Source organism: Brassica napus, chromosome A4 (genome assembly GCF_020379485.1).
Source record: "Brassica napus cultivar Da-Ae chromosome A4, Da-Ae, whole genome shotgun sequence".
In the NCBI taxonomy this organism is placed as follows: domain Eukaryota; kingdom Viridiplantae; phylum Streptophyta; class Magnoliopsida; order Brassicales; family Brassicaceae; genus Brassica; species Brassica napus.
The window spans coordinates 17,454,359-17,475,545 of record NC_063437.1 but is presented as its reverse complement, the minus strand read 5'-3'; the positions used below and the strand labels follow the sequence as shown (position 1 = coordinate 17,475,545).

Genomic DNA, 21,187 nt, shown 5'->3' with positions numbered 1-21,187 from the left:
AAGGATATAATGTCCACTGCGTCTTTTGTCCTGAAAGTGAAATCATATTCTTATGACTGTGTCCATAAGGCTCAGAAAATGACAACACTCTAAAAAGGATCAGATCAAATCAGTTTGATATAAAAGCCATGTTTTACATATTAAGATGACATGATTAACTTGCAGAAAAAAGGCAAAAGATAAAAGGAAGAACTGAAGAAACGAATTCAAAAACTTTTACTACAAAAATTCTTTTACAGAATGTTCTTTCTTTCTAAATCAACTTAAGCTGCTCCATCATATCATATGAACTGACAGAGCCACATACAAGGTGCAAACTGACAAAAGAGAAGGTTTACCCCAAAAATAGACGGATAGGCCTCCTGTTCTTGCCTTGCATAAATCGCAGAAAGAAGGGAAGATTCAACATCTGCATCATTGATGCAACAGATTGATACCATAGGAGCAAGATAATACATGAAGACTCCAAAGACAGTCATAATTTGGCAATATAAACAAGCTAAAATGAGAAGAAATGTGACAATATCATTAATTTGAGAAATTACCTCCAACAAAAAAGCATCAAGGGAGGCTATCTTTGTAAGATACAAATACAAAAAAAAAGTACAGAAACAAGCTATGGAAACAACAACTCAATTACAGATGGCGAGCCGCTCTTCCAGCTTATCGTCCAACCCATAGTCCAGGCTTAGCTCGGTCAACGGAGAGATATTCTCCAGGGCAAAAAGCATGACCCGAGGGTACATCAAGTTACTATGGTCATGCAATACAAACTGCGCCATCACATTTGATTCTTTGCTGTGACTAATGTAAGAAGCCACGTTTCTAAACTTCGACACATCCATCCCAAAATCAACCGGCGGCAGAGAAGGATAACTCGGCTGAACATACTCCGGGTACACTTGAGATAAATCACCCAAACTACTCCATTTCTTTGTGAACCGACCCGGATAGAGAAGAGGATCCCCACTCATTGATACAATCTTGGCTTGCTCCCTTGTGAGAACCACCCCAGCATACTCACAGATGAAGGCCCCGGCTTGAATGAAATCCAATGTCCTAACACCCCAACCTGTTTCCCTGGACCTGAAAACCTCCAGCGTCTTACTCAACCCCTTCTGAGTCACACGGTTCTTACAGCTCGGACCACACCCACACAAAACCCCACACTCAAACACCACAGGCTTACCCTTCAACAGAGTCCCGTCGTCATCATAAGGAAGCTCACCACCATTCCTCCTCGCGCAAAAACAATCACTACCACACGAATAGTTACAATCACAGCCCCTGTTAGCCCCTCCGCGAGCAGAAATCACACAGGGAATCGCAGATCTCACAATGTAGTCATACCCCTCCGGTTCACGATCAAAATCAATGTCGTTATAAAGATAAACCGGAACATTCTCCTTACCACCAGAAAGGTTAAACGTTATATACCCATTAGGCCTAACCGCCAAGGGCTTAGTCCTAAGCGCTTGAGCAAACTTCATCCTCCTACTCCCCATCTCACTCTGCCCCTCGATTCTAACTAACTTAAACTTAAACACACCAAACCCTGACCTGCCAACATCAAACCAATACTGTACAATCCTATACAACCCATCGTACACATACACCTTCGAGCTAACCACATTATCATACTTAAACCCACGAATCACCCTAACTTCGATACCGTAATGCATACTCCTCTCCATCGCAAGGTTCCCACTTTCCAGCCTCTGGTGCTGACACTGCCTGTGGACTTTGTCCTGCCCACCGTGCCCTGAGTAAACAAGAACCTCCCCTGTATCCTCATCGTCCTCGTAACCGCCCGAGACGATAATGCTAGTAGCTATCGGCTCACCGTTTGAGCTTCGGTGAGCCGTTAGAAAATCAATCCCAGCTTGCGGCTGGCCGTGTAAGCCAATCACACAGAGCTCCAAACGGTAAAGAAACATGTCTCCAATCTCAACCCCAGGAATCGAACCCACGACGTGTTTGTCCTGGTTCAGCCACAGTCCGCGCTCCCTCATCAGAGTCGAGGCGTTGTAATCGGCTCTAGGTTTACGCCGCCGACCGGGAAGCCGCATCGCCTCCGCGATTATATGGAGGCGGAGGGAGTCGTAGATCGCTCGAGTCCGTTTCAGGATCTCTCTGCGGTGTATATGGTCTTCGCGCCCTAGGTCGGCGACGCGAGCGAGCTCATGCGGTCTCTGGAACCTCGGCGGGAGGCGGGAGGAGAGAGCGCGGTTGTCTCCTGATCCCGGCGGGGTTTGGATCGGTGGAGGAGAGTGGAGGAGGGGAGGCTTTTCTTCCGGTACGGGGACGATCGCGAGGAGGTCGTTGTTACGGTTAGCCAATGCGGAAGCGACACGTTCGCAGAGGCTGTAGTACTCGGCGTAGATATCGGAGGGGGTGAGGGTGGGAGTTGGAGTAGGAGTAGGAGTAGGAGGAGGGGTAGGATCGTCAATTGGTTCGGCCTTGACGCGTAGTCTCGGAGGCAGTGACATCATCGCGGCGGCGGAGGGCGTGCGGTTAAGTTCTGGAAATGCGAATAGAGTATTCATTCTTCTAAATGAAGCGGGACGGAGACGGAAAGTACACCTGGGCTTTGGGCCGAGATCCGGATCCGGATCCGACTTTATTGGTTTTTTTTTTAATGATTTCGAAATGCTTTGAAAGACTTATGGTGATCTTTTTTTTTCTTTTTTCTTTTTGGACAACAGACTATGGTGATCTTATTGCCTACTTATAGGCATAAGGAAATGATAGGATGGTATTTGAAATTTTCTAATCTTATAGTCTACTTATAAACATTGGAACAAAATCTTTTTAAGATTTACTCAAATCTAAGACTTTCTTGGATTTACTCGAATCTTGGATTTACTCGAATCTTTGGTTCGATATACCTCCTATATAAAATACGATTTAAATTAGAAATATAAACTATTCAGCATTCTGTTTTAAAAATAAGATCTTTTTTATTTAGAAATTAATCTTTTAATTTTGGTATGATTTTATATTGTATATAGACGAGAAAATGACTTTTTCATAACCAACATATCGCGATATGTTCAATTCATATCCGAATTATATGATCGTGGAAAAACATATATGTACTTTTGAATAATTTAAATGACATACATAATGTTTACTTTTTGTCGAAAACATATATAAGTCGCCATATCAGTGGTCGTATCATTTAATTTTGTTGATGTTGATGATATACCAGCTAATTTTGCCGACGAAATCCCATGTGTAGAATACTTTTTTAAATAAAATAAATCCAAGTAGTTGTTTTATAAAAATATATTCTTGGGAAATGTAAAATTTTATAAATTTCATTATTTAGTAAAATTAAAAATGTAATCTTGTATAAGAGATATATTCGTTTACATTTTCTATAAAAAATATTGCTCTTAACTATATTTTTTTAAATAATAATATTATATATGTGTTATCTTCATAAGAAAAATTAACTGACGTATTAATCTACATCTACATGAGCATATATTTGGGAAAATACAATTTCTTTTTATATATTTATATATTTCATAAAACGATAAAAATATCGACCTATAGTAGTTTAAAATATAAAAATATAATTTTAAATAAATATTTAAATTTAAAAATTCTACAAAAACTCATAAACATTGGAACAAAATCATTTTAAGATTTACTCAAATCTAAGATTTTCTTGGATTTACTCGAATCTTAGATTTACACGAATCTTGGATTCAATAAACCTCCTATATAAAATACGTTCTAAATTAGAAGTATAAACTATTCAACATTCTGTTTTAAAAATAAGATCTTTTTATTTAGAAATTAATCTTTTAATTTTGGTATGATTTTATATTGTACATAGACGAGAAAATGGCTTTTTCATAACCAACATATCGCGATATGTTCAATTCATATCCGAATTATATGACTGTGGAAAACCATATATGTACTTTTGAAAAATTTAAATGACATACATAATGTTTACTTTTTGTCGAAAACATATATAAGTCGCCGTATCAGCGGTCGTATCATCTAATTTAGTTGATGTTGATGGTATACCAGCTAATTTTGCCGACGAAAATACCACGTGTACAATATTTTTTTAAATAAAATAAATCCAAATAGTTGTTTTATAAAAATATATTTTTAGGAAATGTAAAAGATTATACATTTCATTATTTAGTAAAATTAAAAATGTAATCTTGTATAAGAGATATATTCGTTTACATTTTCTATAAAAAACATTGCTCTTAACTATTTTTTTTTAAATAATAATATTATATATGTGTTATCTTCATAAGAAAAATTAACTGATGTATTAATCTACATCTACATGAGCATATATTTGGGAAAATACAATTTCTTTTTATATATTTATATGTTTCATGAAAAGATAAAAATATCTAGCTATAGTAATTTAAAAAATAAAAATATTATTTTAAATAAATATTTAAATTTAAAAAATTCTACAAAAACTCTGAAATTTTGTCAAAAACTCATAAACATTGGAACAAAATCTTTTTAAGATTTACTCAAATCTAAGATTTCCTTGGATTTACTCGAATCTTGGATTTACTCAAATCTATGATTCTATAAACCTCCTATATAAAATACGATCTAAATTAGAAGAATAAACTATTCAACATTTTGTTTTAAAAATAAGATCTTTTTATTTAGAAATTAATCTTTTAATATTGGTATGATTTTATATTGTATATAGACGAGAAAATAGCCTTTTCATAACCAACATATCGCGATATGTTCAATTCATATCCGAATTATATGACCGTGAAAAACATATATGTACTTTTGAATAATTTGAATGACATATATAATGTTTACTTTTAGGCGAAAACATATATAAGTCGCCGTATCAGCGGTCGTATCATCTAATTTTGTTGATGTTGATGATATACCAGCTAATTTTGCCGACGAAAATACCACGTGTAGAATATTTTTTTTTAAAATAAAATAAATCCAAATAGTTGTTTTATAAAAATATATTCTTTGGAAATAAAAGTTTATAAATTTTATTATTTAGTAAAATTAAAGATGTAATCTTGTATAAGTGATATATTCGTTTACATTTTCTATAAAAAACATTGCTCTTAACTATATTTTTTAAATAATAATATTATATATGTGTTATCTTCATAAGAAAAATTAACTGGCGTATTAGTGTACATCTACATGAGCATATATTTGGGAAAATACAATTTCTTTTTATATATTTATATGTTTCATAAAAAGATAAAAATATCGAGCTATAGTAATTTAAAAAAATAAAAAAAAAATATTTTAAATTTAAAAAATTCTATAAAAACTCTGAAATTTTGTCAAAAACTCATAAACATTGAAACAAAATCTTTTTAAGATTTACACAAATCTAATATTTTCTTGGATTTACTCGAATCTTGGATTTACTCGAATCTTTGATTCAATAAACCTCCTATATAAAATAAGATCTAAATTAGAAGTATAAGCTATTCAACATTTTTTTTTAAAATAAGATCTTTTTATTTAGAAATTAATTTTTAATTTTGGTATGATTTTATATTGTATATAGACAAGAAGATAGCATTTTCATAACAAAAATATCGCGATATGTTCAATTCATATCAGAATTATATGATTGTTCAAAAACATATACGTACTTTTGAATAATTTAAATAACATACATAATGTTTACTTTTTGGCGAAAACATATATAAGTCGCCGTATTAGCGGTCGTATCATCTAATTTTGCTGATGTTGATGATATACCTTCTAATTTTGCCGACGAAAGTACCACGTGTAAATATTTTTTTTAAATAAAATAAATAAAATAATTGTTTTATAAAAATATATTTTTAGGAAAGGTAAAAGTTTATAAATTTCATTATTTAGTAAAATTAAAAATGTAATATTGTATAAGAGATATATTCGTTTACATTTTCTATAAAAAACATTGCTTTTAACTATTTTTTTAAATAATAATATTATATATGTGGTATCTTCATAAAAAAATTAACTGACGTATCAATCTAAATGTACATGAGCATATATTTGAGAAAATTTAATTTCTTTTTATATATTTATATGTTTCTTAAAACGATATAAATATCGAGCTATAGTAATTTAAAAAATAAAAATATTATTTTAAATAAATATTTAAATTAAAAATTTTCTTACAAAAACTCTGAAATTTCTTCAAAAACTCATAAACATTGTAACAATATCTTTTTAAGATTTACTCAAATCTCATGTTTTCTTGGATTTACTCGAATCTTTGATGCAATAAACCTCCAATATAAAATAAGATCTAAATAAGAAGTATAAAATATTCAACATTCTGTTTTAAAAATAAGATATTTTTATTTAGAAATTAGTCTTTTAATTTTGGTATGTTTTTATATTGTATATAGACGAGAAAATGGTCTTTTCATAACCAACATATTGCGATATGTTCAATTTATATCCGATTTATATGACCGTGCAAAAACATATATGTATTTTTCAATAATTTAAATAACATACATAATGTTTACTTTTTGGCGAAAACATATATAAGTCGCCGTATCAGCGGTCGTATCACCTAATTTTGCTGATGTTTATGATATACCAGCTAATTTTACTGACGAAAATGCCAAATATAAAATATTTAAAAAAAAATAAAAAAAAAATCAAAATAGTTGTTTTAAAAATATATTTTTAGAAATGTAAACATAAATTTTCTTATTTAGTATAAGAGATATATTCGTTTACATTTTCTATAAAAATTGCACTCAACTTTTTTAAATTTTATTTTTAAAAATAATATTATATACGTAGTATCTTCGTAAGCAAAATTAACTGATGTATCATCTACATCTACATGAACATATATTTGTACAAAGTTTAAAATATTTTTAATAAATTGAGTTGAAAAAGCCCAAAATTATTGCATATGTATATAAAATTGTTTCCATAAAAAAAACTTATAAAAAAACTACTAATAAAATGTTTTAATCAAGATATTTAAAACGTTAAATAAAGTTAAATTAAAGGGTTAAACATTTGTTTTGTCTTGGAAACCATGAAACTGTTGAGCACGCCATGGGGATTCTCCACTTTGACAAGTCCTAGTTTTAGAAAGGATTTGTGTGAAATCGACTGACGCAGAAGACAGAAGTCATAACAAAGAAATGAATAGGAGTGGATATTCGTGAAAAAACTCTGTGCTTCTCATATTGATTTGTTGATTCCAGTAACAACACATTAGCAAAGCTCTTTCTATCTTTTAAATTGTTCGTGAGTTGTATGAATGATTGAACAGCAATGATCAATCTTCTGAAGTTAAGTTGTAGCTTTTACGGTAAAGATCTAACCAGACAACGATATAACAAAATAAAAATATATTTCAAAAAAAAAAACTAATAGCAGAAAGGAGCACTCGGTTCATGAAAGATATGATACAAAATAGGAGTATCTTGTAGCATTATCATCTTAGGCTATGGAGCCAGATGGAATGTCCATGGAAGCTGCTTCATTGTCTTATGAGATGCTTAAGCTTGGAAATGAACTCTCTCAACCGCGCCCATTGCAGATGAGCATCTGGTAAATATATAGCTTGGAAACAGTCTCTTGTGTTGCTGTAGTTGGATTTTTTCAGGAATGTCTGTAGAAGCTGGACCAAGTTGTTCTCACTTTTCAAACATTTTATGCTTCTTAATAGAGTATCATGTATCCAAACCTAAGGACATGAATGTAACAATGAGAGGAACCTAAAAGCATCCATGTCTTGATTGTTAACTGAGAGGATCATGTATCCAAACAAACTATCTATCTGTTCTCATCCTTCTTGGTCACAAAAACCCATTTTCTGATCTCAATCTATGAGCTGAAGAACTACAAGCTAACTGAGAGTGGTTCTTGTTTATGTTTGTGCTTCTGCATCTCTTTCTCGACGGTAAGCGAAAATCTCCTGACCAACTACTCTCCCTACTCGTCTATTCTTCCTACTTCTCTTACTCAAACCTCTCTTACCTTCTCTCTCAAACCCATTCTCTGACATTGGAACATAATGAATAAACCACAAAGGCAACATAGCTGCCAAAGACTGTATCAAGATTCCTGCAGGCAAGTTTGCATAGTTATTACATGTAACACCGATCGCATTAGCCATCCCAACTCCAGCAAACCCGCTAACTATCGATGACAAACACAGAGCTGAAGCTAAGAAAGAAGTAATGGATCCTTCACATCCTCCAGGGCACATGTTTGCTAGCAAGACAGAAAACGGAAGAATCTTGAACTGTGCAAGAATCTCAGCCACACTTGAAAAGCAAAGCACAAAAGCCTTGTTGGAGATTCCAAACGTTACATTTATTTGCTTCACCAAAATGTAATCAAAGAGCAATGACAATGCATATAGGAGCTGAACTATATGGACCAGTGGCCTCATGGGAAGCGTCTTCTTCAAGTAACGATCGTAAACCACGGTTAAACATAGAAGCATCAACTGTCCAATAACCTTTGACATTCCTATAACCCAAGGATCAAGATTCAGAACTTGAGTTTGGTAGCAGAAGACAGATCCTGAGAGAAGAGGCACCATTGCAATGGAAGCTATGATCCAAGTTAATGGCTGAGAGACTTCATCTCCCTGAATAACTCCCATAAGATCATTAAACTGTTTCTTTAAGCTTGTCTCTCTTATCCTTGCTAGGCCAAATGATTCTTCTTTAGAGGACAGAGAAACAGTGAGCTGAAGAGACAAGAGAGCTGTGAAAGCAAGGAACAAGATTCTAGGAGGTGTCTTGACCAAGCAATATCCACCAAGAAGGTTTCCAAGGATTCCTCCAACAGCTGAAGCCATGAGGGCATAGGACTGAAGACCATTCATTTGGTATCTTAAACCATACTCAGCTACTAATGCGTCTTGTGCAACTTCAGTAACAGATGCTCCAAGGTTACTAAGCAAAGCAAGTCCCAAAAGCGAAGGAAGAGCTTCTCTAGAACCGGGGAATATTGCTAATGAACCCCATGCTAAACCTTGCAAAAGCACTGAGACAAAATAGGATCTGAGATTTAACATTTTAATTTTTTTTTGAGCAAAAACATTTTTAAATTAATTTTAATAATTTGGGAGCTATATGTATAATAGTTTTTAAAGATTTGGACATGCAAAAGTTTCATCCGGCTATGCTCAGAACCGGCTATGCTACAACATAAATATTAGACCAAGTAGGATTATTTTTCTAGACAAGAAAATCTTTGTGACTAACCTCCAATGGAGATGTAAGGAACTCTACGAGCACCATCGATGTACAGAACATCTGAGAGGACTCCATAGAGAGGCTTAGCCACCATGGGAAGAATAGCAGTGTACTGCACAAGCTGAAGGGTAGATGGCTTGAGATGAAGGCAATGAGACATGTGAAAGTTAAGTGCAAGCCATGGGAAACACCTTGACCCTTGAACCCAATAACCTAAAGCACACAACAAAACTGCGTTTCCTTGATCTCTTCTACAAACTTCCGTTTCATCAAAGCCTCCAGTAACACCACCACCATTGTTGTTTCTCCTTCTAACCAACGAGAGACTACTGGTGAATGTTGTTGTTGTTCTCGATCTGGTGTTGGAGTTTAGGACAATGGTTTTGGTTAGCTGCTGCTGTTTCTTGTTAATGGTGGTGTTTAGGTTTAAACCGTACGGGATTGTTGATGGTTTCAAGAGCTTTACTGGGTTTGTGATGGATAATAATAATGGATTGTTCATGATTCCTTAAGCCTTTGTTTTTGTTTTTGATCTGAGGGATTCAAAATCTTGGGGAAAAAATTAAAAAGATGGAACAGAGAGAAGAAAGGAGAGAGAGATTCACGGGTGGGTGCTTAAGAAGGAAAGAAAATCAGCCACAGAGATAATGTGGCCACCATTATATTATATGCAGTAATTAGCACTCTATCTGTGTGTTTAGAGAGGAAACTAATAAAATTAGAGAATGATATCGAAGATTGATAAGAATCAAACAAAAATAAGAAGAAGTTAGAAAGGTTGTCTTTAAGCAGATGGTAATCTCTATAATATTATTTGAGAAGTCAGTTTGTTATGTGTCGTGCTCACGTTAACTCTCACGGTGGTTAATTACACTTATATCCTTAATGAATTAAAAATATTATTAGTGATTTTCATTTTTTCATTATTAAGGATTTCCATTAATAACAATTATCTATGTTTCCTTTTGCTTAATAAAATTGTGATTAATTTTTTAATGTAATTTTTCTTTTTATTAAGACACATAAATAATAAAAAGAATTTTTTAATAAAATATAAACATATACATTTATATAAAAACGAATTTAGTTTTTTTTATTCTTTATGTTTCCTACGACAAAAATAAAAATTTCAATAACTTTTAAAAATGTATACTTATAAATATATATAAAATTAACTTCACAAAAACTTAAAAATATAATAATTCAGATATATTTTTCTAAAATATAATAATATTTTTATTATAAATATCTTTCAATCAAATAATTAATAAGAAAATAATTTGGAACAACATAAATGATTATTTAATATCTTATTTTACCAGAATTATTATATCTTATGATTATTTTTAAAACAAATAAATGTCTTATAACGTGAGGCTACAACAATATAAATAGTATTTCTTATTTATCAATATATTTTTGATTGAATGATTAGAATTTTCATAACAAAAATTATTAGCACTTTAGTTTTTTTTAATTTTATGGAAAACAGCATATAGCAAATTATACATAATCTTACAAAATATATTTTTCATCCTAAGATAAAGTAACAAGATGAGCTTATTTTAGTTTAACTGTAACCAATTAAGATGGGAACATAATAATACATAACAAACTAACTTTTCAAATAATATTATAGAGATTAAAAATTAACTTAAAAGTTATAAACAAAAAATTTTTTTTATCAATTTTTTTTAATTTAATCATTACGTAAATGTTAGTATCCGTGCATGATGTTTGTATCCGTGCATGAGCACGGAAAAATCAGCTAGTTAAACAAGCAGTATAGGACTAGTTTTATGTATTTACTATTTAATCATCGCTTAATAAGGACGTGAGATTAATTTGCATACGTTAACTTTATTTGTCGTGGGACCCACTTGACGGAGTATCCTTGGTTGGTGTTTCGAAGAGGAGAGTTTTTTCTTAAGATTCGGGTGGGGTCCCTTTCTTACACAAACTCCTCGAAACTCTGATTGTGACTTCTTATTTTGCGGAAATATCACATCTGACAAATTCATTTAGTATCGACACGTATAAGTCAGACATGTGTTACAGTACTATAAGGCAAATTCTACTGTGGATAATGCTTACGAAATTACATGCATATATCTTAAAGCTTTTTTTTTGGCGTATATTCCAAAGTTTTTTTTTGCTTTAAAATATTATTCCAAAAGTTAATAAAGTATTTTTTAATATAAGTCGTTTTAATTTTTTTTTAATTTTAAATTATACGACGTTTTCGATTTTCTGTGTAAAATTTATTAATACTTAATATTATATGATCAATGATAATATAGCTTTTATTTTATTATTGGTTAATTTATAATTAGATAAATAATTAATGATGTTTTTGTTTATAAAATATAAAAAATTAATAATTTTTTAATCTATGTACACAATTTTAAAAGATTTTATATTAAAAACAAAGAAAGTATATATCAAGTATAAAAGCGACTATATTCCATTATTAAACTGTTATTTTGTCGAAAAAAAACTGTTATTTTATCGTACTAGCTCTAACTTTTTTTTATTACATCAGCAGTCTTTTTTTGTTCAACTACATCAGCGGTTTTCACATTTTTCTCATCCATTTTTTCTTATTTGCCCACACTCGATAATTGTAATATTTGATCATATTTATTGGAATCATACTATACGGTACCCCACACATTTAGAACACATAAAAAAAAATTGGAGAGATGGTAACAAGAATAAAGGAAAAAGCACATAAAGAATTATCACAAATACATAATAATATAAATTAAACAAAATTATACAATAACCCGTTGAAAATATATATGAAAAAAAAAACAAATCCGTGTGAAGCACGGAGAACCACTAATCTACATATAGCCACAATATTATGCCTCCAACTGGACGAATACTCTAAGATTGAAACTCCCAGACAAATAAAACAGCAACTGTACCCAAATAAAACAGACGCTAGACAATTCCTGCTGGGCTAATTACTAGAGAACGTTTTTCATCTTGTTCTTTTGAGGTCGGAGATCTTTGGATAATTGTGTCATTTTCTTTTATCTCACGGTTTACTTCATTATTTTTGGGTTTATAATCGAAAGACAGGTCTTTATTTGTGGCCATGGCGACTAGTTCTTTCTCTTCAAGTCCCTTTGTCTTTCCTATGCTACATTGTTCCCTCCCATGTTTCTCCAACGCCTCCTTGAACTTATTTATCTGCCAAAAAACAAAATACGCAATTAGTGTTCGAAATGCTTGAAGTTGTCTGATTGTTTGAAAAAAATCAGTATATATATAGTAACTATAAGCATTTTGCACAAAAAAAAAAGAAATAGTAACTACAAGCATAGATGCAAATGCAAACATAAACAAACAATCAAGTTCCAAATTATATACAGAAATAATATAATAAAGAAAATGGAATGTACCGTGGCATTAGTACAACTGAAGCTGCAAACGCGGCCTGAGGAACCGCGGTAGAACCTGAAGAAGGGAAGAACATGAACGTGAAGACTTTGACATAGACTTCTTTGTTCTTCGTAGTTCACTTGTAGAAACTCCACCTCTGGATTCTTCTCTGCTATTTTACATATCTGAAACATATACTCCAAAGTCACACTTTTGATGAAAATATAAAAAGAACTTGAGTTTTCTTATCGAAATGTAACACACTGTATCTATATAACTTGAGATGGTTTTGATTAAATCCTAATAATAACACTTGGAGTCGGTTTACTATTCTGAATTGTCTACTAATAGAATCTGTTGTATCCGGTTTAGTTTTTTAATTAAAAATGATTGAGACCGGATTACTTTGGGATGAAGAGCTTTGCATCCACCACACCCAGGAGAGAAGAAATCAACGACAACAAGTTTATCTCCAGCATTAAGTAGAGAGTCGACAAGATCTTGAGGTGATGTTACCGACTTCATGTTAGGTTTCAGTTCCTTCTCCCACCATTTTTGGTTCCTTCCAATCCCAAGACTCGTCTGAATAAATTAAACAAAACTATTTAACCCGATCAACGAAAGATTAAAATGATTCTGAGCTAACCTGACAACGGATCATGGAAGGAATCTTTTTCTTGGGAAACAATATGTTATCATTCTCGCCGTAGATCAATGTTCTAGGGTTGACATGGCTGCAAGATATCAGTCTTGGGCTAATGCAGCTCAGAGAAGAGATGCTTTTAGGGCTTAGGTTGGAACATTCTCGGAGGTTGAAGCGGTTGGGATTAATGAAGATTGGATTCAGCTTGATGAACGTATCTGTCGCCATAATTTCACACAGAAAAAGAATTGCCGTGTTCCACAAGAAACATGTCATATAAAAAAAACTTGAAAAGAGAAAAAAAGTTGAATAGCAGAGAGAGAAGAGGTTTTGTGAAATTTCTCTTCTGCTCTCTCCACCATCCTTCTCAAAAGCTTGATTTTGGAGAAAGAAATAGGTTTACAAACCGAAATTTCTAAAACAAGAGCACTGTTTTTTTAATTAGTATTACCTGTTTTTAGCTTTATATTTCTATATTTTAGAACAGTTAGGGTTCCATTTTATCTTTTTTTTTTTTTCTTTATGAAACTCCTACCACATTAAAGAAACCAAACCACTGGTGCATAAAGAATTGTTAGATACTGTACTTTGATCTGTTTCTTAACTGATTTAATCCGTTTGGTTAAACCACCAATCCTTCATGTCTGGTTCATTAGACAAAGCTCAGGTATAATGCAAACTGTTTCCTCTTTGGTGTCCAAAACGATCAACCCTAAACTTGGTTTTGTAAACTGTTACCAAAAGTTTCTGTTTTGTAGGTTGGGTTGGCAACTTTACACAGACATCTGCCATGACCTGACTTTGCTAACTAGACACAACTGGGACCATCACAAATAAATAGACGTTCTTTGGTTCCTTGTAGAAATACTAAAAGTAATTGAGAAAGTCTTTTCATATAGCAAAATCAAATTTCACTTTGGATGAAAAAGGACAGAAAAATCAAATCCAGAGACTGGAGATGATGATATCAAAGAATAGCTAGAACATAAGATGGCGAATGAACAGAACTCTGTAATTGGTATTAATGGATATCCTGAACAGATACTGAGTAATGGCATTATCTCTCTTACAATAATGATCCTGCTGCAAACTACAGCCTCTGTGTTGAGTATGAGGAATTTGGAGGCAAAAAAAAAAAAGCTATGGGATGAGGTCGAAGTTGGTCTCCAATATGTTCTGAATTTTGGACAGGGAATCAACTTTAAAATCAGGATGCAGTCCAGAGACAGAAAAATCATCTGGTCCATACCTTCCAGTTTCATCTAGCAAGCAAGTGAAAGCTCCAGCTCCTTTCCCACAAGCTATCTAAAGAATCAAGTGAAGAAAATAATCAATCACCAGTTACAATATTCAGACAATATGCAAAGCTCCTTCGTAGCAGATCTTTAAACAATTGCATAAGAAGGTCTGTGTTTAAGCTTCTTTCATGAGCTTAAACACAGACCTTCTTCAGGCATTGCTTAAAGATTTTGCTATTCAGAGAGGTCTATCATCATGATGTCAGCCACTCACATCATCTTTCAAGCTGTCACCAACCATCATGACTTCGTTAGGTTGGATGTCCCATGCTGAACATATATGCAGCAGCGGGTCTGGGTTTGGTTTATATGGACGAAACTCTCTGCCTAGCGCCGGAGAAAAGAGAACCTAATACAATGAACAGTAATTAGACAAGCCCTCTCTGATAACCACCAAAACCAATCAGGTAGCAAACTATATATCTCACGATGCTTACCTCAAAACGTTGGTGGAAAATGTCAATTGCCTTCTTAACATTGCGTGTAATCAGCCCCCTCCTACAAAATGAAACAACAAGTTACTTACCTTCTTTAATATGTAGAGAGAAGAATCTGAAAACCTACTTTATCTTCTTGGAGTCAAGAAAGCCACATAGTTCAACAACACCTGCAACGCAACATATATTGTCATATATTAGAAGAGAATCAAAACCTCTAACCACTCAAATCAACGAAGAACTACTTCATCTTCAGCCTTAAAGTTACAATCTTTCTCAACTGTAAATCTACCAAGTTCGAATCTTTCGCCTCAAACTCAAAACCTCAAAACAATCAAGGGAGGAAGAATCCATACCGGGCATGATTTGGAGCTTATCAATCCCCTGTTGCTCATAATCAGCGATGATCTCATACGCCTTCTGCTGCTTATCGGGGCTCCACGACTCTATATAGTGAAGAATATCGATTCCGGTAGGACTCTCCGCCTTGATTCGCTTGTACTCGTCTTCTCCGAGAACAGTCCTGTACATTGCCGCGAAATCGATTACCGGAACCGTTAAGGTTCCGTCCATGTCGAACACAACGCCTCTCAGGCGAGCTTTCGCGTTCGTCGTTAGATTCGCCATGGAGATCGAAGAACGAGAAGGTTTGAGTGTGAGTGAAAGGAATGATCTTGATAAGAGGAATGTCATGGAGAAGAAATGGGAAAGCGACAAACTGAAACCGAAGATTAATAACTAATCTCTTAACCGATCCGGTTCGGTTTAACTGAAATTAAAAAAAAATTAGTTTGTTTCGGTTTAGTTGTTTTATTTTTATTTGAGCATGTTTGTGTAGGAGCTCAAGAATGGGAACAAAGACACCAACAATCTCAACAACAATGGTTGTGCCTCTGCTGCTTCTTCTCTTCTTATTTTCTTCCTCTTCTTCATCGGTTTCCGCCTCGGTTCGGTTCTCGGCTGCTGGGAAACCGTCCCGGGCCCTTCTAACTCGTCCCACCCACCAAAGTTAGAAGCCATTCCAGCTGAACCACTGTTCCTGACCTGAGACGGGCTGTATCGAACTCTGCTCCTTCTTTCTTCCCCTTCCATATCTATCCCGAACTGACTAGCCGTTGATGTTCTTCTACGTTTATCCCAACCAATTACCTTCTGGAACGCTAGAAACAACAGTGATGGCCCGATGGCTACACCTAGCGATATGAGGAAAGCTTTAGGTCCCGTGCTGAAGAAAAGCGATAAGAGGATGAAAGGGAGGAGATACCCATACGATTTGAATGCCTACACAGTCAACAACAAAAACAATCAAGACAGCATAAATGAAATAAATACCTTTAAGACATTCATTTGAGACCAAACTAACTTAAGAGTCACTGCTCACCGATCAAATGTTCAATTGAAAAACATAAAAATGAAATACCTTTAGAATCCAGACATTGTCTACAATCTCCTCTAAGATCTTCCACAGGTCGATTTTACCATTACCACCATCAACATCATCATCATCGTCTTCTTCAACGTTATCCTTCAATAATTCTTCCCAAAGCTGCCGTCTTTTCCTCCCTCTCTTCCCCCTCACCGTCCGTCCATATCTTCCCTCTTCCTCCGCGACGGCGCGGATTTTGTAGATGAATCTCCGGCGAATTATCTTAACGGAAACTACTGTAGAGCGTGAGGAGGAGGGATAGTGGAGATGAGAAGCAGAGGATGTAGGCTTCTGGAATCGCGACGCACGGAGGTTTGCGAAGCTGAGGAAAATAGAGGGTCGCGGCAAGGAGGGGCGAAGAAGCGGAAGAGCTCCTCTCTCCGCCATTAACGTTTGTGAAAGAGCAAGTGAAAGGAAGGAAATGTTCTGGTCCGTGTATGTCCACTGAACTTGCGCCACGTTGTCATCATCTCCTCCATTGAAATCGAATTACCACTAAACCGGTTTGGTCCACGAGAATGTTCGGAGTTAAAATCCGGTTTACTGTATTAATGAAATGGGCCTTATAAGGCCCATTTAAAAAATTGAGCCGGGACCAAATCGGATGCTATATTAAATTCAATGGATGAGCTTGAAGAACACGTAAAAACATAAACCCTATGCTGTTTTTTCAGAATCTTATTAGCTCTACTTCCTCTTACTGTTAGTGAGAATTATCATTTTAGCTCGATCTGTTCTGTAATCTATTGTAATCTTCTCGGGTTGAGTGAGAATCTATCGCCATGTATCGACTTGTCTCCAACATTGCTTCACAAGCTAGGTTACTTTCTTCATTTTCTCTGTATTTCTGAAAGTTACTTTCTTTTATTGATATATCATTTATCTTTCTTTTGTTTTAAACAGAAACGCCAGAAAGTGTACACCCCAGGTTCGTGTGGTTCCTCATCGTATCTACTTATGTTGTTGTAGCCATTTAAGAGTGTGCATTCTTTTGTATTGTTTAGTTTGGAAGCATGCTCAGTTCCACTAGGAGTTATTCAGCAAAAGACACAAGGTCCGGTGTTAAGGAGCTTGCTGATACAGGTCAAGTCACTATTGGACCCAAGGTATATATAAACTTTTTTCTGATAATAGTTAACGAGGGAACATGTGATGGATGCCCTAGTGAGTAGTGACAACTATCATCAATTACCTGTTTTTATTACCTCTCAAAGTATCTAAATCACCTTTTTTTTAAGGGGTATAATGTCACCATCGAACAAAAAGATGATGGTAGTATCACCATCACACAAAGCTGGCGTGCACCAAAGGTGACAAAGGATGATGTTACTGTTGCCAAGAGCAATGAGTCCAAGGGCAGAGTCAACAACGTTGGTGCCAGTCCTGTCAAACAGGTTGCTAAAGCCACAAATAATGTAGCTGGTGATGGTAAGGGGGCTCCCTTTCACTGTATTAGAACGTTTCTTTTTCTTAGATTCCATGATTTTCATATTTATTGTTGTTTTTGTATTCGACCTAAAAAAAGGAACGACGTATGCTACAGTCCTTACAAGAGCTATCTTCACGGAAGCTTGTAAATCAGTTACTCCTGAAAAGAGTGCATATCATGCTGCATATAATGCAATGCATTTAAGACTTGGTATCAAGTTAGCAGTTGATACTGTTGTGAAGACCTTGAAGAGTAGAGCACGCATGATTAGCACTTTTGAAGAAATTGCCCAAGTTGGAACAGCATCAGCTAATGGAGATAGGGAGATTGGTGAACTTATTGCAAAGGCTATGGAAAGTGTCGGCAAAGAGGGAGTGATCACAGTTCAAGTGAGTTGAATTTGATCCCTACAATGACAAAAGTTATTTTGTTTAATTTTATAGGCCGACTCCGAGAATTTTTTGGAGAAATAGAAAAATTAGTAAGGATTTTAATTTAAAAATTCTTTGATAATTTTGGAGGTCTAAGTGTATATATATTATTTTTCGAAATTTTGGGAACCATAGACAAATGTTTTATTTGTCTATATTCAGGACAACGACTAATTTTATTCTGCCATCTCTCTTGGTATAGGGTGGCAACACTTTGTTTAACGAGTTGGAAGTTGTTGAGGGTATGAAGATTGACAGGGGATACAGATCCCCACTCTTCATTACAAACGAGAAATACCAAACATGTGTAAGGATCAGGATCCACACCTTGATGTTTTTTTATCAGTTTTAAGGAATATTCACAAGAATTGATATGGTTTGCAGGAGCTAGAAGATCCTCATTCTCATCCACGAGAAGGAAATTACTAGTCCTGATTCTACGTCTACAGTTTTAGAGTCGGCTCTCAGGGTATAAGTAATTCAATAATGCATACTGACCCGAACCTTGTTACTTTATCAGTTTAATGTCTTGATATGGTTTATCAGTTTGTTAATGATCCTCTCCCTTACATCCACGACAACAAAGTTCACGATATTGAATCTCTGTCTAAAGTCTTAGACTTGGCCCTCAAGGTATATAAATCATTTGTTGAATTTCAGTAATGTCTAAGTTATTTTGTATATGAATATATATTTTTCTCTGATCTTATTTTTTCAGAAACAAAGGTCGCTTCTGATCGTTGCGGAGGATTTGGATAGCTTTTCTGTTGCTGGGCTAGTTTGGAAAACCCCTCGTTCTAAACATGTTGCTAGGCTAAGGCTAAGTTGGAAAACACCTCCTGGTGAAATGAAGGTTTTTCTTTTCAGCATTTTTGTTATATGTTCTTAGTATTATCTTTATTTGCTTGGTTTAATTGTAAATGCCATCACATTATATATAGATCTGTGCTGTGAAGGCCCCTGGTTTTGGAGAAAACCGTAGGGCTTATATGCACGATCTAGCTACCCTCACAGGAGCCCAGGCAAGACTATTTTAGTATCTGCCAAGCTTACACTAATTGCATGCATGATGTGTAGTAATATTTCTTTGATGATCTCAATTTACAGGTAATAACAGAAGAGAGAGGTATGAGTCTTGAGAAAATCGAACTCGGTATGCTAGGAACCTGCAAAAAGGTTCGTTTGGCTCAATTCCTATGTACCTTCGAAAGCATTTATATCACATCTAGAAGCTGATCTGCCCATAGCAAAATGAAACATTGGTCTTGAGCTCCTAAATTTTTAAAGTTAATGTAAATAGGCTTATTCTTCCAAATTGTTAAAAGAAAAATTTATTAAATACTAAATGGTCTATGATACCCAAAATCTCAGGACAGCCTTAATCATATGATCTTCATTTGTGAACAGGTAATTGTATCCAAAGACAACACTGTTTTTATTGGTGGGGCTGGTGACAAGAAATATATTGGAGAACGATGTGAACAGGTAGGGTTTATACTTCTCACATATTAAATATCATGTAGCAGAGTCAGTGATCTGCTTTGACTCTTTTTTTCTTTTCTTCCAAATGGGAAGAATGTTATATGTTCTAAATCAAATAATAATGCTAGATACGATCCATGGTTGAAGCGAACGAGTCTGACTATGACAAGGATATGTTACAAGACAGGTTGGCTAACCTTTCTGGGAGTATTGCTGTAATAAAGGTAGTGAAACTAATCTGTTGCAACACACTACTGGACTCAATATTTTTTGATGCATATAACTAATGATGGGATGGCTTTTAGATCGGAGGAACGAGTGAGAGAGAAGTTAGCGAAAAGATAGATAGAGTAAACAATGCTCTAAATGCAACCAAAGCAGCTTTAGAAGAAGGTATTGTTCCAGGCGGTGGTGTTGCTCTTCTGTACGCGTCAAAAGAACTTGAGAAGCTTTCCAAAAATTACATTAGTCAAAAAAACGGTGTCCAAATCATCCAAAACGCTCTCAAGGTTTTTTTTTTCTCTCATCACAAATTTTCTTCATCTCCAACTTAGATACCTTTGTGAATCTTGAACACTAAATAATACTTTGATGCAGATACCTGTTTACACTATTGCTTCCAACGCTGGAGTCGACGGTAAAGTCATCGTTGACAAGCTTTTGGAATCAAATAATCCGGACATCGGTTATGATGCTGCTAAAGGTAGCTCACAGTCTGCTTGCCCTTGGTCCACCTTGTTATATTGCTATATATTGAACTAACTTCTGTTCCCATATATATTCAGGAGAATACGTGGATATGGTGAAGTCTGGTATTATCGACCCTGTGAAAATGATCAGAACCGCATTGGTTGATGCTGCGAGGGACTCAAATGGTCTGAAAATTTATTGTCATTTTTTGTAGTTTATTTTTTGTAGTGCCTTTGTTTGCTAATCTTTGTTATTCTACTGGTTAGTGTCTCGCTTTTGTTGACTACCACGGAAGCAGTTGTGACCGAGATTCCAACAAAAGAAGATGCGTCTCCCGTTATGGGTGGTATGGGTTTCTGATGAGGACCCTACACGCTAGCTAGGTTACTGGAAATTGGTGTGAGATTATATGGTTGCTTCATCCACAAGGCAATCAAGGACCCTAAGATTTTTCCATGATTTCTGGATATTCCAAGCTAACAATCTTTTATAAAATCTTTTAAGATATTTGTGCATACAATTCTGGTGTTTTTTATAGCTTGACGATGAGTATTTTTTTATATCAAAATAACATAAACATACATATAACCTTGACTCTACACTCTAATTCTGTTTTTTTTTCCTGTTTTAGAGATGACGTAAGTTATTAATTAAAACTAGATAACTTATATTGTACGAAAGATTTCTTTCTAACTTAGTTGTTAGATTCAGGTTTATTATGGGCTTCCAACTCAAAACCA

At 34.5% G+C, this 21,187-nt stretch overlaps 6 protein-coding genes across 7 annotated transcripts; 1 reads left to right on the top strand and 5 right to left on the bottom strand.

Moving 5' to 3' along the window:
• Nucleotides 1-505: 505 nt before the first annotated feature.
• On the bottom strand, nucleotides 506-2,706 carry LOC106447143 (histone-lysine N-methyltransferase family member SUVH2-like). Its single transcript, XM_013889009.3, has one exon. It carries the CDS (start codon nucleotides 2,544-2,546, stop codon nucleotides 633-635), a length of 1,914 nt encoding a protein of 637 aa, XP_013744463.2. The 5' UTR covers nucleotides 2,547-2,706; the 3' UTR covers nucleotides 506-632.
• Nucleotides 2,707-7,165: 4,459 nt separating this feature from the next.
• Nucleotides 7,166-9,942, bottom strand: LOC106450145 (probable folate-biopterin transporter 9, chloroplastic). Of its 2 annotated transcripts, none has more exons than XM_013891800.3 (2): nucleotides 9,231-9,942; nucleotides 7,166-9,009 (listed from the first exon to the last, which is right to left on the bottom strand). In XM_013891800.3, the coding sequence occupies exons 1-2, from the start codon at nucleotides 9,721-9,723 to the stop codon at nucleotides 7,880-7,882; spliced, it is 1,623 nt and encodes a 540-aa protein (XP_013747254.2). In that variant the 5' UTR covers nucleotides 9,724-9,942; the 3' UTR covers nucleotides 7,166-7,879. The 2 variants fall into 2 exon arrangements, with proteins under 2 accessions (XP_013747254.2, XP_022573999.2); XM_022718278.2 differs by having other exon boundaries at nucleotides 7,166-8,997; nucleotides 9,227-9,281.
• Nucleotides 9,943-12,012: 2,070 nt separating this feature from the next.
• On the bottom strand, nucleotides 12,013-13,667 carry LOC106450144 (thioredoxin-like 1-3, chloroplastic). The gene is made up of 4 exons (XM_013891799.3): nucleotides 13,258-13,667; nucleotides 13,017-13,193; nucleotides 12,632-12,796; nucleotides 12,013-12,419 (listed from the first exon to the last, which is right to left on the bottom strand). Exons 1-4 carry the CDS (start codon nucleotides 13,528-13,530, stop codon nucleotides 12,168-12,170), a joined length of 867 nt encoding a protein of 288 aa, XP_013747253.2. The 5' UTR covers nucleotides 13,531-13,667; the 3' UTR covers nucleotides 12,013-12,167.
• Nucleotides 13,668-14,252: 585 nt separating this feature from the next.
• LOC106447142 (haloacid dehalogenase-like hydrolase domain-containing protein At2g33255) lies at nucleotides 14,253-15,682 on the bottom strand. The gene is made up of 5 exons (XM_013889008.3): nucleotides 15,346-15,682; nucleotides 15,117-15,159; nucleotides 14,990-15,050; nucleotides 14,767-14,901; nucleotides 14,253-14,559 (listed from the first exon to the last, which is right to left on the bottom strand). The coding sequence occupies exons 1-5, from the start codon at nucleotides 15,680-15,682 to the stop codon at nucleotides 14,395-14,397; spliced, it is 741 nt and encodes a 246-aa protein (XP_013744462.2). The 3' UTR covers nucleotides 14,253-14,394.
• Nucleotides 15,683-15,697: 15 nt separating this feature from the next.
• LOC106447141 lies at nucleotides 15,698-16,862 on the bottom strand. The gene is made up of 2 exons (XM_013889005.3): nucleotides 16,410-16,862; nucleotides 15,698-16,270 (listed from the first exon to the last, which is right to left on the bottom strand). The coding sequence occupies exons 1-2, from the start codon at nucleotides 16,800-16,802 to the stop codon at nucleotides 15,806-15,808; spliced, it is 858 nt and encodes a 285-aa protein (XP_013744459.2). The 5' UTR covers nucleotides 16,803-16,862; the 3' UTR covers nucleotides 15,698-15,805.
• A 191-nt stretch (nucleotides 16,863-17,053) lies between these two features.
• Nucleotides 17,054-20,807, top strand: LOC106447140 (chaperonin CPN60-like 1, mitochondrial). Its single transcript, XM_048778215.1, has 16 exons — nucleotides 17,054-17,235; nucleotides 17,319-17,343; nucleotides 17,420-17,521; nucleotides 17,654-17,843; nucleotides 17,941-18,233; nucleotides 18,478-18,582; nucleotides 18,822-18,908; nucleotides 18,994-19,076; nucleotides 19,225-19,297; nucleotides 19,383-19,451; nucleotides 19,683-19,760; nucleotides 19,886-19,981; nucleotides 20,063-20,266; nucleotides 20,355-20,460; nucleotides 20,543-20,618; nucleotides 20,711-20,807. The coding sequence occupies exons 1-16, from the start codon at nucleotides 17,198-17,200 to the stop codon at nucleotides 20,805-20,807; spliced, it is 1,722 nt and encodes a 573-aa protein (XP_048634172.1). The 5' UTR covers nucleotides 17,054-17,197.
• The last annotated feature ends 380 nt before the right edge of the window (nucleotides 20,808-21,187 follow it).

Coding starts and splice junctions, on each gene's coding strand:
- LOC106447143 (XM_013889009.3), bottom strand. CDS start 2,546: ATGAATACTCTATTCGCATTTCCAGAACTTAACCGCACGCCCTCCGCC.
- LOC106450145 (XM_013891800.3), bottom strand. CDS start 9,723: ATGAACAATCCATTATTATTATCCATCACAAACCCAGTAAAGCTCTTG. Junction 9,010..9,230: donor TCCTTACATCTCCATTGGAG/GTTAGTCACAAA, acceptor ATTTTGTCTCAG/TGCTTTTGCAAGGTTTAGCA.
- LOC106450144 (XM_013891799.3), bottom strand. CDS start 13,530: ATGACATGTTTCTTGTGGAACACGGCAATTCTTTTTCTGTGTGAAATT. Junction 12,797..13,016: donor GCAAAGCTCTTCATCCCAAA/GTAATCCGGTCT, acceptor TATATGTTTCAG/ATATGTAAAATAGCAGAGAA. Junction 12,420..12,631: donor TCAGTTGTACTAATGCCACG/GTACATTCCATT, acceptor GTTTTTTGGCAG/ATAAATAAGTTCAAGGAGGC.
- LOC106447142 (XM_013889008.3), bottom strand. CDS start 15,682: ATGACATTCCTCTTATCAAGATCATTCCTTTCACTCACACTCAAACCT. Junction 15,160..15,345: donor TAAGCTCCAAATCATGCCCG/GTATGGATTCTT, acceptor GTTGCGTTGCAG/GTGTTGTTGAACTATGTGGC. Junction 14,560..14,766: donor GTGACAGCTTGAAAGATGAT/GTGAGTGGCTGA, acceptor TTGATTCTTTAG/ATAGCTTGTGGGAAAGGAGC.
- LOC106447141 (XM_013889005.3), bottom strand. CDS start 16,802: ATGGCGGAGAGAGGAGCTCTTCCGCTTCTTCGCCCCTCCTTGCCGCGA. Junction 16,271..16,409: donor ACAATGTCTGGATTCTAAAG/GTATTTCATTTT, acceptor TTGACTGTGTAG/GCATTCAAATCGTATGGGTA.
- LOC106447140 (XM_048778215.1), top strand. CDS start 17,198: ATGTATCGACTTGTCTCCAACATTGCTTCACAAGCTAG. Junction 18,234..18,477: donor AGGGAGTGATCACAGTTCAA/GTGAGTTGAATT, acceptor CTCTTGGTATAG/GGTGGCAACACTTTGTTTAA. Junction 19,452..19,682: donor TGCTAGGAACCTGCAAAAAG/GTTCGTTTGGCT, acceptor ATTTGTGAACAG/GTAATTGTATCCAAAGACAA.